This window comes from Micromys minutus, assembly GCF_963924665.1.
Source record: "Micromys minutus genome assembly, chromosome: 19".
Lineage (NCBI taxonomy): Eukaryota > Metazoa > Chordata > Mammalia > Rodentia > Muridae > Micromys > Micromys minutus.
In genome coordinates, this window is record NC_137954.1 from 12,004,586 (window position 1) to 12,021,905 (window position 17,320).

At 36.5% G+C, this 17,320-nt stretch overlaps 1 protein-coding gene across 1 annotated transcript in view; it reads left to right on the plus strand.

Annotated features, from left to right (window-relative positions):
* The window catches only part of NBEAL1 (neurobeachin like 1), a 123,091-nt gene that overhangs the window by 23,953 nt on the left and 81,818 nt on the right, over positions 1-17,320 (plus strand). Inside the window, exons 8-10 of the mRNA XM_080932926.1 lie at positions 8,854-8,939; positions 13,527-13,833; positions 15,112-15,218. Coding sequence (XP_080789052.1) covers positions 8,854-8,939; positions 13,527-13,833; positions 15,112-15,218 — 500 coding nt within the window. The remainder of the gene's footprint in view (positions 1-8,853; positions 8,940-13,526; positions 13,834-15,111; positions 15,219-17,320) is intronic.

Genomic DNA, 17,320 nt, shown 5'->3' on the forward strand with positions numbered 1-17,320 from the left:
CTTAATATATTCTACTATTGACTCTCAGTAGTCTACAATCCAAAATCTCCTCTTTTTAATTAAAGATCATGTATGAGTACATATACATGTAGAGAGCATCAGATCCCATCACAGATGGTTGTGAGCCACCACGTGGTTGCTGGGAATTGAACTCAGGACCTCTGGAAGAGCAGTCAGTGCTCTTAACCTCTGAGCCATCTCTCCAACCCCCCCAAATCTCCTCTTAAGTGTTTCTTAATTGAATATGAGCAAAACTCAGGTGCAATTACAGAGAGGAAATATTCCTCTTCAGCTGTGAACATGTGATGGTTACTTCCAAAATACACTGGTGAATCAGGCATGGGATGTAGAAGAAAGGGGTGATGTTGACTTTCATAAAACCTGGAGAGATAACGAATTCCATTACTCTTAAAGATTGAAAATAATCTTTGGTTTAGTAATTTGCACTTCCATTAGTGAGGAAGTGCTATTCTTCTAGCTCTAAAAGGCAACCTGTTGTTTAGTTATTTAGTTATAATTATTGTATGTATCTGTGCACGACATGTGTGGGCACACATGCTGCAGTATGCATATGGAAGTCAGAGACCACATTTTTGGAGTTAGTTTTTTTCCTTCTATTTTTATATAGGTTCCAGGAACAGGACTCAGGTCATCAGCTTTGCAAAGAAGAGGCTTCACTGGCTGAGCTGTGTTGCTGGCTTAAAAAAAAAATTATAGGGATTTGTATTTTCTACTTTTCTCTGAGTCATGTGCTAGTCTTTGTGAGTACAGTCCTGCCCCTGAGGCTCTGAGTAGATTGTCCTGACCCACTGAAACTGTGGTAAGGTCCTCTAAAATTGAAGACATCCAACAGTATACCTTTGTTCTTTCCTATTTTCTCTGTTCTCTTTAGTTGAAGATGGTAATGTCTTCATTGTTATAATTCTATCCTTAGCTTGACCTGAGCGTAAATGGCTAATTGAGTCAATAAGTTATATAGTTGCTGGAATCTTGGCCTGGATTTCTTATATCCAATTCTTGTGATCTCTGTTAAGAATGGAGATGAGATGCTCAGTGTGGTATAGAAGATACGGGGAGTTTATTGTAGAGTGGGATTCATTCTCAGTGCTTGGATGAGTAATGGCCAAAGAGGCCTGCTGAGCCAGTCCACATTGTAGGAAGGCTGTATATACTGTTTTCTAAATTCTAAGACAAGTAGATCTTCCTGAGGGACTATGAAGTGGTTGATAGACTTGTCGTTTAGCAGGGAGCAGTGGTATGTCCATATTCTTTATCAGAGTTTCTCCTTCTGTATAAAAATCTTGAAAAGTTTAGAGCTTTTGGAGCCAGCTTTAGTTATCTATTAATTTTCTTTTAGGTGTTCCAGAATGTCTTTGTGCCAGAGATAAGAATCAGATCTTATTCTTTTTATTTGCAATTAAATTCCTGCTATTTGAGACGTTAATACCTAGTTAGCTGTTTAATACAACTCCCCCCCCCCCCCGCGTCCCATACACACCAAGAGTTGATTCCCTAAAGTCATTGGGCTAATTGGTGTGCTTTTGACTGAAATGGGATATAAAAGTGTTTAAGTTCTCTTCTCTTAGTGACTTTCAGGCCTCAGAGGACAATCAAGGGCATCCAGAAAGGAATTAGACTTGAAGAATTATTTGAGGTGGGTTGAATGTAAGTAAGAGGGGGAAAAAAAAATCAAGACAGTAGTTAAACACAGTTTCCAAAGACTTAATCACATCACTCTTAAGATTATAGTAGATATGATCTATTTCCTCCTGTGAAAATCTAGAGATCCACTTCCAAAGTTATTCACTGAAAGAAAGAAGGAAAGAGAGAGAGAGAGAGAGAGAGAGAGAGAGAGAGAGAGAGAGAGAGAGAGAGAGAGAGAAGAAAAGAAAAGAAAGAGAAAAAAGAAGAAAAGAAAGAAAAAAGTAGAAAGGAAGAACATGACTGCTCCAAAGTATGGTGGAGGGGAAGGTTTATTGTAGACAAAGGGAGAGCATGGCCAGAGGTGTCTGGAAAGGTCCAGAGTGATCGTGGTCAGTTAGAGCCAGCACATGTGGGGAGTCACAGGAGGGGAAGGTGAATGCCAGAGAGTAAAGAGTAGGCAAGAGACCAGGGTAGCCAAAATGGATGGCTTATAAAGGAAAGAGACTCCTGGGCTGCTGGGGGCCAAGGTTGGAGAGCCTGACGGTAAGGTCTGCTTTGATATGGTAAATAGGTACCTTAGCCAGTCAGTCACCATAAGAGAGGGAGTGTCCAACATAGATTGTGCCTGTGTTTGTTTTTTCATTAAAAAGGATTTATAAAAACCATTCATCTGTATTTCTGTTGAGTGTGCTACAATTTGCTTGTGTGGAGGTCAGAAGATAGTTTACAGGAGTTGATTCTCTATCATGTGGGTCCTGGGATCATGTTCAGGTTGTTTGTCTTGGTGGCAAACACCTTTTAACCTACCATCCATCTCTGGATTTTGAACCTACCTTGGTATGTAGTATAGATGAGATACTAACCAGGCACATACATAAAATATTCAGCCTTAATCAGAGTACAAGGTGATGAAGATGTTTAAAGCAATGCTTTTGTTCAATTGCTTTTAAAAATTCATTTGTACTTTAGAATTAAGAGAAATTCCATGAGTTATATAATTTATACCTTCCTAAATATATGTAATAAAATTTTAATATACTAAAATGACATTCTCTGTAGCTGTAGATGGAATAAAAACTTTTAAGCAGTAAAGAAAGATTCAAGAATCACTGGCGAGTACACTGAATTGTTTAAGTCACTCCTCAGTGATGCTGGATGCTCTTCCCTCCCGCTGGGGAAGCTGGAGTAGGAGTGCCAGCAACACCACAGAGAACAAAGAAAAACACATGCATAGACTTTTGAGTTTAGCAGTTTTGTGAAGGTACTAGCTAGAATATCAGGCAGTTCAGAGTGCCTTTGTCCTGTTCTACGTGGGACTTCTACTTGTTTGCAACTTAGCAATGCTAGGATATAAGTTGTGGCCAATCTCTCTATGGGGGAGAAATCAGTTATTCAACAAAAGCTAAATGTTTATATAGAGGAAACGAGCAGGTAAATTAGCAGAATAATCAGAATTTTTATTTTTTTAACCCTATAATCAGAAATCCTAGACTATATATTTGCAAGTTCATCCTAAGAGGAACAAAGATGGCAGAATAGTGCCTCGGAGCCATTAAGTGTCATTAGGAGCTGACCCCTCAGTAACAACCATTCTGACGGGTCACAGGGAATAATATTTTGACATAAATGGAGAGATCCATCCTATATATACAACAGCAAGTGTGGATCGTTGTTCCTAGTACTAAATGGCTTCTGACTTAAACAGCTTTTGTTCGTTATCCATATGTCTTTGTCTTAGATTTGAAAATTTCCTGATGAATTGATTAGTTTATTGTTGTGAAAGGACTACTGAAAGGCAGGTCTAGTGTACCCCAGCACTGCTGTCCTTGTCTCATGCCTTAAAAACTCTTGCCTTGCCCTCCTGATTACAAACTGAGTTTCTAAAGCATTAGGGAAATTTTATCTAGCAACCAGGTTTAAGGTAAAAGAAGTAGCTCTGGTGTAATCAGGGTGTTATGGTGCTATACTGTGGCCTGAGGAGGAGGGTCTGCTGTGGTTCAGAAATAGTACAGATGGGCAAAAGTCTATAGACTCCTTTTATTTTTATTGTCATGAGCATAGTGTGGACCCATATGAATAACAATTTTCATCTTTTAATTTTCAGTTTTTAAAGATTAGATCTAAGGCTGGAGAGATGGCTCAGCAGTTAAGAGCACTAACTGCTCTTCCAAAGGTTCTATGTTCAATTTTTAGCAACCACATGGTGGCTCACAGCCATCTGTAATGGGAATTGATGCCCTCTTCTGAAGACAGCTACAGTGTACTCATATACATAAAATAAATAATTCTAAAAAAATTACATCTAGTTATTATATGTGAATGTTTTACCTGTGTATATGTATATATGTATGTGTGTATATATATATATATATATATATATATATATATATATGTATATGTATATACATGCTTGGTAACTGTTAGAGGTCAGAAGAGGATATCAGATTTTTGGAAATAAAATTAAAAATAATTGTGAACTACAGTGTGGGTACTTGGAATCAAATCCAGGTCCTCTGCAAGAGCAACAGATGTTTTTTAACCACTGAGCCATCTCTGTAGCCCCAAGAGAACTGATTTTCATCTTTGGTATAAAAAGACAAAGACTGGCTATGTCTGCATCATAGCAAAGTCATTCACTGGAGCATGGGAATCCTATCAGTGGCCACATCCTCTCAAAAGAATGGTTCTCCTTCTCAAGTGGTCCTCTGACACCCACACCTGTACCATAGCAAACATGTACTTTTCTGGTAAATGCATTAAAAAAAAAAAAGAAGGAGAAAGTCAGTAAATTGTCCGCTCTGAGGCTTCTCCACACATCCCACCGTTTTCCCCATAGGCAGCCTCCATAACCCTTAAGCAGTCTCTGTCACCTGTGATTTTTATAACCTTGTTGGAATGTGTTAGGCTTAGTGGCAAATTGAAGGCTGGGTTTCCTATTTAAGGATTTACATTAGAAAAGGGCATTGATAAATCACCTCTGAAGGGTTTAGAACAAAAGCTAAAGTCTTAGGAGGTATGTTGGTAATCTTGCCCTTCAGATAAGCTGAGTCTCCTGGCATAAGGTTTTAAAGATAACTTTATGGTTTGATGAAAATGTTCACTTTTTTAGAAGAATAAGGTCTCTAATTGCCATGAAGATAGCGTCAATTTCTCAGAGATTTGGGTATAGACTGAGTGATTTGGGAAGCAACTGAAGGCACATTACTATTTGAAGAGCTCTTGAGAAGCCAAATGGAGGAATACTTTCCAAAAAGAAGGCTTCAGATACTTTAGTGGCTCTTTTGGGTTGAGTTTGAAGGCCTCTGTCTGTCCTGAGCAAGGATCACCAAGATCTAGTAAGGGATAGTCTGCTGCCTGTTTGGTTTCCTTCTGACTTATTAAATAGCCCTTTAATAGACTGCTGCTATTCCAGCTACCAGCTGTATTGTCTCTAATGAAGTTGGAATCTGAAATCCATAATTGATGAAACTGTTTTAGCATAAACAGTTAAAGGTAAATTTTTTTCTTTCAGAGGGCAGCGTGTGTATGCATTACCATGAATGTCAGTATGCATGGCTGCTCATTTGCTCTGGTTAAGTGACAGCTGTACTGATTTCTGGACAGCAGAGATCAGGCTTCTGTGATATTTCTAAGGGGGAAAAATAACACAGCCGGTTTATTATTTATTTCCCACACAAGAACTTCTATCAGTGAACCATATTACATCTGAGTGAACTTTGAGTAAGGTAAACCATACTCTGGGGTAGGAAATGAAGTAGAGGAATTGAGGTAGAGTACTGTTGCAAAAATAAAGTTACCAAGTAGCCAAGTTTGATAACATAAAAGAAGAATATCTAAGGCCCTGGGAGATTTGGGTTTTAGTAGAGAGGTTGTTTTCTGTGAAGTATAAGGAGGCAGTGGAGAGCTCAAGTAAATGTAAGGACATTTTCTGTTCAGAGAGCTGTACAGCTCAAATTTTTGTTGTTTTGTTTGGTTTTTGGTTGGTTGGTTCTTAGAACCAGAGTATCTCTACATAGTTCTCACTGTCCTAGAACTCAGTAGACTAGGTTGACCTTGAACTCACAGAATCTATCTGCTCTGCCTCCTACTATTCTGATGTATCCTGTCAACCCTTGAGCAACTAAGCCAATTTTGATAAATATCCTACAAACTGATAGATAGCTTTAACTTAGGACATAGTTAAGAACTCTAGGGTTACAGCCTACTACTTGTTAACAGTTTAAAAAGTCTGCTAGGTTGGGGTAGTCCCCAACGACCAAGCCCTGAGTAAAGCTTTTAATTTATCATAAGACTTCTCTTGTTCTTATTTCTATGAAGGAGAACTTGGTTGCTTCCTTTTAGAGATTCATTAAGATTCATCCAGAAGGCCATACATAGAAACCTGAAGTCTACAGTAACCTGTTAATTTTTCAAAGGCCCTAAGCTGTTTTTTAGTGGTAGGATTTAAGGGACCTGAATGGCTTTGTTTGGATCAGTGCCCTGAGTCATATGACTCCAGATATATTTGGATATATTCTGTGAGCCAGGAAATTGAAACGCTGTGTTAGATGATTTGGGGCCTCAAATGATTCCAGTTTGTTGACAATATCCAAAACCTTCTAGATAGAAGCTAGTGGAACATAGAAGACCTTTTCTCTCCTCCAGGCCAGTCAAGGTGTTGAGTTGTCTGTTTCAGTATCACACATCTCAGAAACTTGTTTGTTTTGATGTTTATTGACTTTGACTTCAAAATAGAGCAATTTATTACAGTTTGTTTTGTTTTTTAAATGGTTGACTTAGATCAAGGATATTGGTAGGGTGAAGTGACCATGATTCTTTGTTCTGGAACATCTCTGAAGACATTGAGGTTGTCTTGGGAAGGGATGTATGTTTTGAATGATCAAAAGTAGGTAACTTTGGAGCTTTTTGTGTGTGCCTTTCAAAATCACTGTCTTATTCATGGCCTTTGGAAAGGACAGAGATTTTTTCTTTCTTTCCAGTTTTGGTACAATATTCATGAAAAAGGTTTTCAGATAACTTTATTTTTTTGTTTTGTTCTTGTTCGTTATTAGTTTATCCCTACCTGCAATAATATTTGTTGTATGTTTTGCCAGATATTAATACAACTACTCTTAGCATACTTTGAAAATCTAAAAAAAAAAAAAAACCTAAAACAGAATTTCCTGTTTCTGTATGTTGTACATACCTACACGCATGTGAACATTAGAGGGTGGTAGTTGGTCTACCTGTGGATCTTGAAGGTTGAGATAGGCCATCAGGCTTGGCAGCAAATGACTTTACCTACTGACTCATGTCACTGCACTTCCTAGCGAGCTTTAGACTAGACAGTGTATGGTACATATTTTTATATTCTTTATACTTCTTTTCTTGGGTCTCTCTGTGGCTGAACAAAGCACTCAATGTTAAATTATAGTATAAGATTATAAGACAGTCTGCTTACCCCGTTTTTGTAGGCTTTTTGCCTTCTTGTAGAATTTTATATTATTGTGAGGGTTGTTACTCACGCACAAACCAAGTACTACATGTATTTTTGGCATACCTTGTATAATTTTCTCTATTCCAGTATTTTATTTTGCAAGTTTCAGTTACCTTTACTTACATTTATTTCTCGTCCCTGAACTGGTCTTTTGGGGTCCTCCCATTCTCTGCAGTAATTCTGAAAGTATCTCCAAATACACATCTGAAGTGATTCTTGAGTTCAACATGTTTGCCTTCTTCTACTTATAATAGTTTTCTGACCTAATTTCTGGGACCTGTTTTGCCAGTTTCGTTCTGCTTAAAACAGGAAAGCATGCATATGGTAGTTACTCCAACATAGCTGTGATAGCTTATTCTTTTAATCACAGTTTTCTGTCAACATTTTATAGCTGTACAGTTTTGTGTATAAAGTTGGATATTTGTCATTCTATTGTGTAAGAATGTAATAAAGGGAAACAGTATTTATTACAGGACTGTAAAAAGAAAGAACAAACAAGGGCTGGGCAGATGGCTCAGTCAGTAAAGTTCTTGCTGTGCAAACCTGAGGATATGCACCATGGCACATGCCTGTAATTCCAGTGTTCTAGGGCACTGTCAGGAGAATCACAGACATGCACATGAACTTAATTCCCCTTCCCAAATTGATGGGGAACAACAGTTTGTCAGTAGAGAACTGGGGAATGAGAACAGGATAGAGATCATGAAGACTGGTTAAAGACATGCTCATTATATTGATTTTATTTTTTGGTAATAAAGATGAATATGTTAGATTATCTGTGAAATTATGGCACTATCTATAATGTGTTAAGTTAAAAACCTCATGTTCAGGACAGTCAGCTTTCCATATCTTCGAGTTCCACATTTGCAGATACACCTAACTGTAGCTTAAATTCATGTAGTGGGAAAGAAATTGCATCTGTACATGACTGTTTCTTGTTTTCACCTCCAAAACTGTGCAGTGATACAGTTGCTCACATACTGTTTATATCATTTTAGATAGCCTCTAAATTTAGACATGGGTTAACATATATTGGAGGATTTGTTTAGGTTCCAAGCAAATTCTTCACCATTTTACTCAGGCTCTAACATCCATGGCCTTTGTATTCTGAGGTGAGGGTCCTGGAACCAATGGTTCCTGAACTCCTGAGAAAGACTGTATATTATACAGCTCTTTTTTTCAAATATATTTTTTAAGGTAGCGAAATATTGATAAATTGAGGAACAGGTCAAAGGGAAACTTTTGTTTTTCTGCCTTAAATTTCTTTGACATGTGAATTTATATAGCATTTAAAAACAGCAAAAATATTTTATTATGCTAAAACACATGTAGGTGCTAGAAGTTTAGAAATTGATCCTTGGAGTTGATTTAGTAAATCTTTTTATTTAACTCTTCTATTTTGTAATTCACTAAAGTGAGGGTCAGTAGCTAAAACAAATAAAAGTGAATTTAATTTAGGACTGGGGTAAGTTCTTGTTCTGCCACTTAGTAACCTTGTTACTTTAGATGAGATGATAACTTATAGCAGCTCATTCATAATGGACAGGATGTCCTTATGGATTGCTATGGGAATTAAATGAAACATGATAAATGTTTGTCAGCCTTTCCTTTCGACAGGTTTTAGCCTTTCACATATAGGTTTTTATGTGTTGATTTCAAGCATTCCTTAGACTTGAATTGTGTTCTGAAATAGAAATCTTATTTATTTGTTTATTTGTGTATTATATTCACAGAATGTTTTCAGGAAAGTGAACATCTCAAGGAAAGTCTTAAGTGTTGCTTATTGCATCTCTTTGGAGCCATTGTAGCCGGTGGGCAGGTGAGGACAGTGTTGAAAGTTAATATATAGTAGTTAACAGCACAAACGTCTCTCCATGGATTTACTTAATGTAGTCTGTATCTTTTTATAACTTGATGTTTCATGTAACTTTTACATTTATGTTTTGTTTAAAACTAAACTTGTGAAAATCTTTGTTAAAAACCTAAGTAACATTAACACTGACAATATTACTGGATGACTAGATTGGGCAGTTTGGTTCTTATTTCTCTTGAATTTTAGTTACTAGTTATTATTTTAAATATAGAGGGATCAGCCTTATAGGCATTGATTTTCAGAGTCATGGATTTAGTCACTCTGCTGCCTACATGTAATTGCTGAATATATTTATACAGCCATTTATGCACATTCCAGCTAATCCAAGTAATTTCATTGTTTAAAAAAATCGAATTTCTAGTTTTTCTGTGCTTGGTGTTAAGTCTTTGGCAAGCTGAGTACAATCACTAGTTGCCAGCTAATTCTAATAAGAATCTAGAGAGAGCATTGTACATGTTTTCTTAAGCCATGCAGTTTAAATGAGCAACTCTTTACCCTTTATGTGCACTTTGTGTTGCACACACTTTTTAGAGCTCGGTAAAGTCCCTTATTAGAATTTCTTTAATGTCTAAAGTAAAACACATATCATAAAAGACAAACTAATTTGAAATTTGCTGAAATGGTAAGAAAACAAATTTATGACATTTTGTGTGTGTGTGTGTGTGTGTGGTTTGTTTTGCTTTGTTTTGAGACAGGGTTTCTGATTGTCCTGAAATGCGATTTGTAGACCAGGCTGACCTCAAACTCACAGAGATCCACCTGCCTTTGCCTTCTGAGTGCTGGGATTAAAGGGGTGAGCCACTGAGCTTGGCACTTGTGTGTGTGTGTTTATGTGGTCCTGAGATTGAATTTATGACCCCACATATGAATGATATAGGCAAATACTTGTGCTTTTGAGCTATACTCCAGCTCCACTCTGGCTTTTCATAATACATAAAACAACAGGGTGCAGCAGTGCGTAAGGCATGTGCTGCAAAGCTTTAGTCAGAGCTGTGCAGGAAGCTGACAGGAGGCTTCCCTGAGCCTGGGAGCTGGAAAGAACAGCATATATGACCTAGGAAGGGCCAGCATTTGTGCAGGGTCTTTTTATGTCACAATAGCTATCATAATAGGAAAGTACATAGAATTTCTATTACAAGGATTGCTAACATTGCTGTGTTTTGTTGTTTACATTTAAATTTGTATGGAATACTAAATTTCCAATAGAGGTTACTGGGAATAAATAAGATTTTATTCCTTCCCCTTTCTTTTTTCTTTTCAACTTTTGTTGATATTATTTTGAGACAGAGTTTCTCTATGTAGCACCCCTGAGTGTCCTGCAACTGGCTTTGTCTACCAGACTGGCCTGGAACTCACAATGATCTGCCTGCCTCTGCATCTTGATTTCTGGGTTTAAAGGTTGTGCTACTGTCTTAGTTAGGGTTTCACTGCTGTGAACAGAAACCATGACCAAGGACATTCTTGTAAGGATGACATTTAATTGAGGAGAGTTTATGGGTTCAGGGGTTCAGTCCATTTTCATCAAGGCAGGAGCATGGCAGCATCTATGTAGACTTGGGGTGGGAGGAGCTGAGAGTTCTACATCTTCATCTGAAGGCTGCTAGAAGACTGGCTTCCAGGCAGCTAGGGCGAGGGTCTTAAACCCACACCCACAGTGACACGCCTCTTCTTCAACAAGGCCACACCTCCTAATAGTGCCACTTCCTGGGCCAAGCACATACTAACCATCACAGCACCATGCCTGGATTCCCCTTCTTTTCTCTCTCTGTCTTCCTGCTTTGAAATAGTCTTTTATTTGATGTGGAACATTCTTGTGCATATAGCAGTTTACCTGTTTAAATTATAATTTTATTTCAAAACCTGGAATTCAATATTTTTGAAATGCTTTAATTTCATTTAGATATAAAATTTCATTGATATTGTGCATATTATCTGATCACTTTGGGTATTTAGAACTAATCTTGTAGTGTTGAATAAGGCATCTTGGAATTGCTATTTAGATATTTCTGCATTTGAGAGCTCTCACGTGGGCTCTTTATGCCAGTAGGAACTGTTAGTTGCATAGCAACAGGAAGTTGTTCTTTATCTTCCAGCAGGTGATGAGAAGTCCTTATAATCCATTTATAATCCACCAGGAAGACCAAATAGGGGCACTGGATGCTGGGTTACAGTTTATTGTTTTGTTTGGAGACTTGAGAGGTTACTGTTTTATTCTCAAGTAAATGCATAAACCGATGATTTGGTATATCTATGTGTAATCCCTCCTTTTTCTCCTCTCAGGTTGTAGTTTTGAGATAGGATTTAACTATGTAACCCCATGCTGGCCCAGGACATGAGATTCTCCTGCCTCTTGTGAAGGTTAGGATTACAGGCACATTCTTTTGTGCCAGTGTGACTGATTCCTTTTAATTAATGTATCTCATGTTTATTAATGTATCTGGGTATATTCAAGAGTGTTTTCTAGTATGTAAATTCAGTCCAAGATTGGGTTTCCTACTGTTGAAATTTTCTTTTCTATTTTTGCTTGTATCTATATTATCATACTATTCATTTAATGGTCTTCACATCCAGTTCATTATTCATGCCCATCCCTTTTAGATAGTTGCTAAAATGTCTTTCTCTGGTTTATTTATCCTGTCCTCTTTTTATAGAATCCAGTGACTCTTTGGTTTTTCTCTTGATTCTGATGGAAGTTAGCAGTCTTCCTAAGATAAATAATTGTCCACATTTTACTCTCAGGTGTGTTTGTTTTGTTTTTCTGAGACAGGATTTCTTTGTGTAGCCTTGGCTATCCTAGAACTAGCTTTGTAGCTTTGTAGACTAGGCTAGCCTCAAACTCACAGAGGTCTGCCTGCCTCAGTTTCTCAAAGTGCTAGGATTAAAGGCATGTGTCACTTAGTCACTTTGCTGTATTAACTGATTTTCTCCTTTTAAATTGTTACCTTACTATTTTCATAAGTTTTTCATTATTGTGTATAGGAATTGACAGAAATACAAGAAAAATAAGAGTACTATTATTGTTGACTGATGGAGAGTCTATTTGGATCTCTTTCACCTTTGAGCACCAAGAGACATATTTTTGTTAGAACTGATAGGTTATGAAGCTCAAAGATAATTCTGTAACGAACACTTACTGTGAAAAATAACAGATACCAGAGACTCAGTGTATTGTTTTATGTAGACTTACTGAAGTCAGAAGGTTGCTTGCTGGGTGTTAGGTCAGGGTAGGGCAATCTTAGTTGACTTTCAAGTTAACTTGTGACCGTAAAAGGGGCAGACATGTCTAGATGATAAAACTCACTTCCTTGGCCTTCTTATCAGAGGCACTGTAGGACACGATCTTTATTCTTGGTAGCTGTATGTCCAGGAAAGCATCAGGATTCCAGTAAAGAGTTTAGTGGAGACTGAATACTGAGCCTGACATCAATACTTTTCTTACATATTATTTATTGCTTATTATTGATAATAATGAGACCAGGTTACCTACAGACTATTACAAAATTATGTCTGTTAATTACATTGTCTTTCTCCTGCATTACTGTACAGTGAACCTAGGGCTACACATGAGCTACACATTGCCCTGTGTACACCCACTCCCAACCCTTTTTATTCCACAGTTGAAGTTTGAGACAGGGTCTCACTAAATTGGCTACACAAGCCTTGAACTCACTTTGTAGTCCTCACAAGATTTGAACTTATTGGTCCACCTCCCTTAACCTTCCAAAAAAGCAGGGATTATAGGCCTGTACTTAATTATATTTCAACAGCAACCACTTGATTGATATAACAAGTTTCAGAAATGTTTGTAGAAATCTGTCAGTCATATATAACTTTATATTTATACTTATATCAGTTTATAACTAAGTTATTTGAGACATGGATTTACTGTAAATAGGAAAACCAGAGAGGTTTAGTAAAATTGATTTTTTTTTCAAGACAGGGTTTCTCTGTCTGTCTTCGAACTCACTCTTGTAGACCAGGATGGCCTCTGCCTCCCCAGTGCTGGGATTAAAGGTGTGCACCACCATCCTTGGCTGGAACCGATCTTGGTTAAGAAGTTTAATTGCAGGTAGTGAGTGCAGATGCAGAGAAATGTTCATGAGACCCTCTGAGTGTTCTGTTGTACCTACCCTCTGTTCTCTGCCTACAGTTTAATTCTTGGGGTTTATGTTCTAATGTAAAGGTGGCTCCAAGCACTGTGTTTGCTCTCCAGGCTCTGGGGGGAAAAGGAAAGAGAGGGAGAGAGAGAGAGAGAAAGAGAGAAAACAACCTTTTCATGATCTTTGTCCTCTGTTTTCTGAACAGAACTATCTTAACATGATTAATTTTAGCTGCAAAGGATGGAAAGTAAATTTCAATTAGTAGTGAGCAAAATCTGGTTTAGATATGGGTAACATTTGCATATCTGTTATCAATTAATAACCTTATGTTAATTTATGTAAAAGTTATGAATAGTGTACTAACTTTCTTATTATGAATATATAACACCTCCTTTAGATTTAATCTTATGTTTTATTGTTTTTAATGTTTCAGAGAAATGCTTTGCAAGCAATTTCTCCAGCTACCATGGAAGTTCTTATGCGAGTTTTGTCTGATTGTGATGCATGGGAAGAAGGCGATCCTGAAGAAGTGGGGAGGAAGAGAGAACTAACTCTGAAATGCCTTACACAAGTGGTGCATATCCTTCTTACTAGCAGCTCTGACCAGCGCCAGGTGGAGACCAGTACCATTCTGGAGAACTATTTTAAGTTGCTCAATTCTGATCACTCAGCGTTACCTAAGCAGGGGAGGTCCAGGCGGTGGGAAACCCAGTTCATAGCTCTTCAGATTAAGATGCTCAGTAAGTATTCAGTGGAGTTTTCCCTCAGTTTAGTTTAGTTTTCCTATTCTGTTTCTTTTGATATACAAGTTTATTGTATTAACAGTGTTGACTGTTTAGTTCAGGTTGAATATTTAGAACTTTGATTTCCAAATAATTAGTATAAAATTGGTTTGTTTACATTTTTACTTTATCAAGGAAAAACTTGTTTTTCTTTTTTGAAAGTCTAATCTATTAAAGTGTCTATGATAAAAGAAAATCAGTTATGACTAAAATTGCCAGGAAGTATAAGTTGTAGAGGTACCATTTGTTGTCTTTACAATGATAAAGTTAATTCATTTAGTCACCACAGAGATCCTTCTGTCTGTCGTCTTCTGTTGGCATCTCTGTGCAAGAATCTGGTTTCTATGCTTGGCTAACTCTCTAGCCAGTTTATATGATTGCTTTTTTCTTTCTTCAAAGTGACTGACTTTTGTTTTGGATGTAATATATTAGTGTGGTACAAACTTTCTATAAATTGTTTTAATCAACAATAGATGACATGCATTCATTATTCCCTTCTAAAGGATGAATGTATAGGGATTAGATATGCAGTAATTTTCCCAAAGTCTCTCAGCTCCTATTGAGTAGAACTGGATAATAATATAATAAAATAATAGGCACATTTCTCAAAAAAGTAATCATAGAACTATGATATGATCTCCGACTTTTTTTTTAAGATTTATTTATTTATTATATATAAGTACACTGTAGCTGTTTTCAGACACACCAGAAGAGGGCATCAAATCTCATTCCAGATGGTTGTGAGCTACCATGTAGTTGCTGAGAGTTGAACTCAGGACCTCTGGAAGAATAGTCAGTGCTCTTAACTGCTGAGCCATCTCTCCAACCCCCATGATTTCTTGATTGGATTATCACCACATTAGGAAATAAGAGATAAAATGGCTTTTATGGGCCGTGTATTCATTTCATAGTGTTTAAATAGGACTACTAAATATTATAAGCAGATACTGCTTACTCATAGCAAATCAGGCACAGAACTTAAGCCTTTTAGAACATCTTAGCAAGCTGCTGAAAAATATTTGCCGGTCATATGCAAAACTTAAACTAGCTTGAATTATAAAGTAGTTGAAATGTTAATTTTTTTAAGTTTCAGCATTTGTTTTCTGTTCATCTATGTTATCTCCCAACTAATGTACATCTGCTTTGTCAACTGAAAAGTCTAACTTTTAAATGGTAGTGTATGTTTGATCCCCCATGTTCACTTCTACATGAGTGATTTTGTTTTTACTTTTATAGATGCCATCACAGCCATGTTAGATTGCACAGACAGACCTGTTCTTCAGGCCATTTTCCTCAACAGTAATTGCTTTGAACATCTCATACGACTTCTACAGAACTGCAAGGTACCTCATTATTATTATTTTTGTTTATGAGAATCTATCTGTTTGCCTATTTAGTTATTTGTACTACAGCATGAACGTGGGCCGTGAGAAGGTGACTTGTGAGAATTGATCCATCCTTCCAGCACGTGGGTTTAAGGTTAGACTTGGGTTGACAGGCTTGGCTACAAGTGCCTTATCCTCCTGAGCCATCGTACTGGCATTGTTTTTGATTTTTAAAAATGTTTCTTTTTATTTGTGGCACATGTCTTTGATCCTAGCACTTGAAAAGCAGAGGCATGTGGATCTCTGAGTTTGAGGCCAGCCAGAGCCACTTAGTGGAACCTTGTCTCACAAAAAAACAAAAAAAAAAAAAAAACCCAAAAATACAAGGTTTGTTTTGATTCAGATTTGAGCACATCTTTGCCAAAGTTTTTATTGTTAATTTGTGTTTTCACTTCATTACATAATCAAGTTTTATCTTTTTAAACAAATAAACTGATTTAATTATCATTATAAAATTAGGTCATTTTAGTATATATGTATACATTCCATGTACCACAGATCAGAAAAGTGAGACAAGGTTTGTACTCTGTCCAAGATCTCTGATCCAGTGAAAGGCTGATGTAGGACTCTGGCCAAGGCTGTCCTCTCCAGGGTGTGCAGTTTTCACTGGGCACATAGCTCAGCAGTACAGACAGACACACCGATATGTCTTGTTTGCTGTCATTATTTCTTTAGATACACCAAGAAGTCGGAGATCATATCATAGTTCTAGGATTACTTTTTTGAGAAATGTTCCTATTTATATTTTGCCTGAGTTAATGTACATTCTTACTGGCAGCATATAAGGGTTCCATCTTCCAACATTAAAAAGTTTACAACTGAGGCAGTGATTAAGTATTTAAAACATTACAATTAAATCTTTACAGTAAGTTTCCAAATTTACTCATTATACAAGTGAAGAAATAATGTCCCGAGGTGTTAAATTACTTGCTCATGCTCAGTATTAATAATTGTTGGAACTAGAATCTTTTTTACTCATGTTTTTTGGCCCTAAGTTCACTATGATATGTAGTTATTGTAAGTTTGTTTTTCATATTCAGGGTCGCTGGTTTTACCTAGTATAAAATACTTACTGTGTATTAAATATAAGACAATTACAGTTTTCATTGATATATATAGCATTTTATGAACATAGTTATTTCTGAACATATAAAAATAATTGGATTCTTGTGATAATTTAGGTTCCCCAATGTATTTTATGATATACATATTGCTTTCTGTGTAATTTTGTATTTGCTTTTAATAAATAAGTCATTTAGTTTGTTTTATACAATAATGAAAAATCAAGATGATTTTACAGTTTAAATATTCATACTTAAAAAATATTCTGCTTACTGGAAACAATTTCAAGTAAAGCTATCAAGTAGCAAAAGTAATTTATGAATCAGGTGGAAAATTTTAAACTGACTGTTGGTAGTTTGTTTTGAAATTTTATTATTATTGTGTGCAAGTGTGTATCTGCATCGGTGTATGTGCCTATGTGAGTGTCTGTGTGTCTGCACGATGTAACTGTGAGTATATGCTAAAATGTACATCTGAAGATCGGAGGACACGTGGGGATGGAACTTAGGTTGTTGGATTTGCACAGAAAGTACTTTTATACAGAGCTGTCTTGGCCTAGACCATTGGTGGCTTCTCTGGCATCTTTGTGTACAATATTCACCAATATCATATGTGTTTGTTTCCTAAGAATTTTTGTAAAGGCTTCTGTGCTTGGTAACTAAGGTTCATTATAATACAAAACTCATATACGTAAGATATATATTGAATGACAACATATGTCGTTAGATGTGGTGAATGTTGAACATTTTATTCATTCTTTGAGTTTTTTTTACAATGTATTTAGATTATTGAACAATATTTTAATTACAAGAAAAGCAAAAGAACTTATTAGTGCTAGCAAGAAGGATTTAAAACTATCATATTGGCTTTAAGAGGGCTGAAATCTTGTGTTTTCTGACTCTGTCTTAAATTTTTAGAGTGACACTTTCTGTTTTAAGAGCAACAATTTTAGATGTTTTTTGTTTGTTTTTCTAGATAGTTTCTGTGTGTAACCTTGG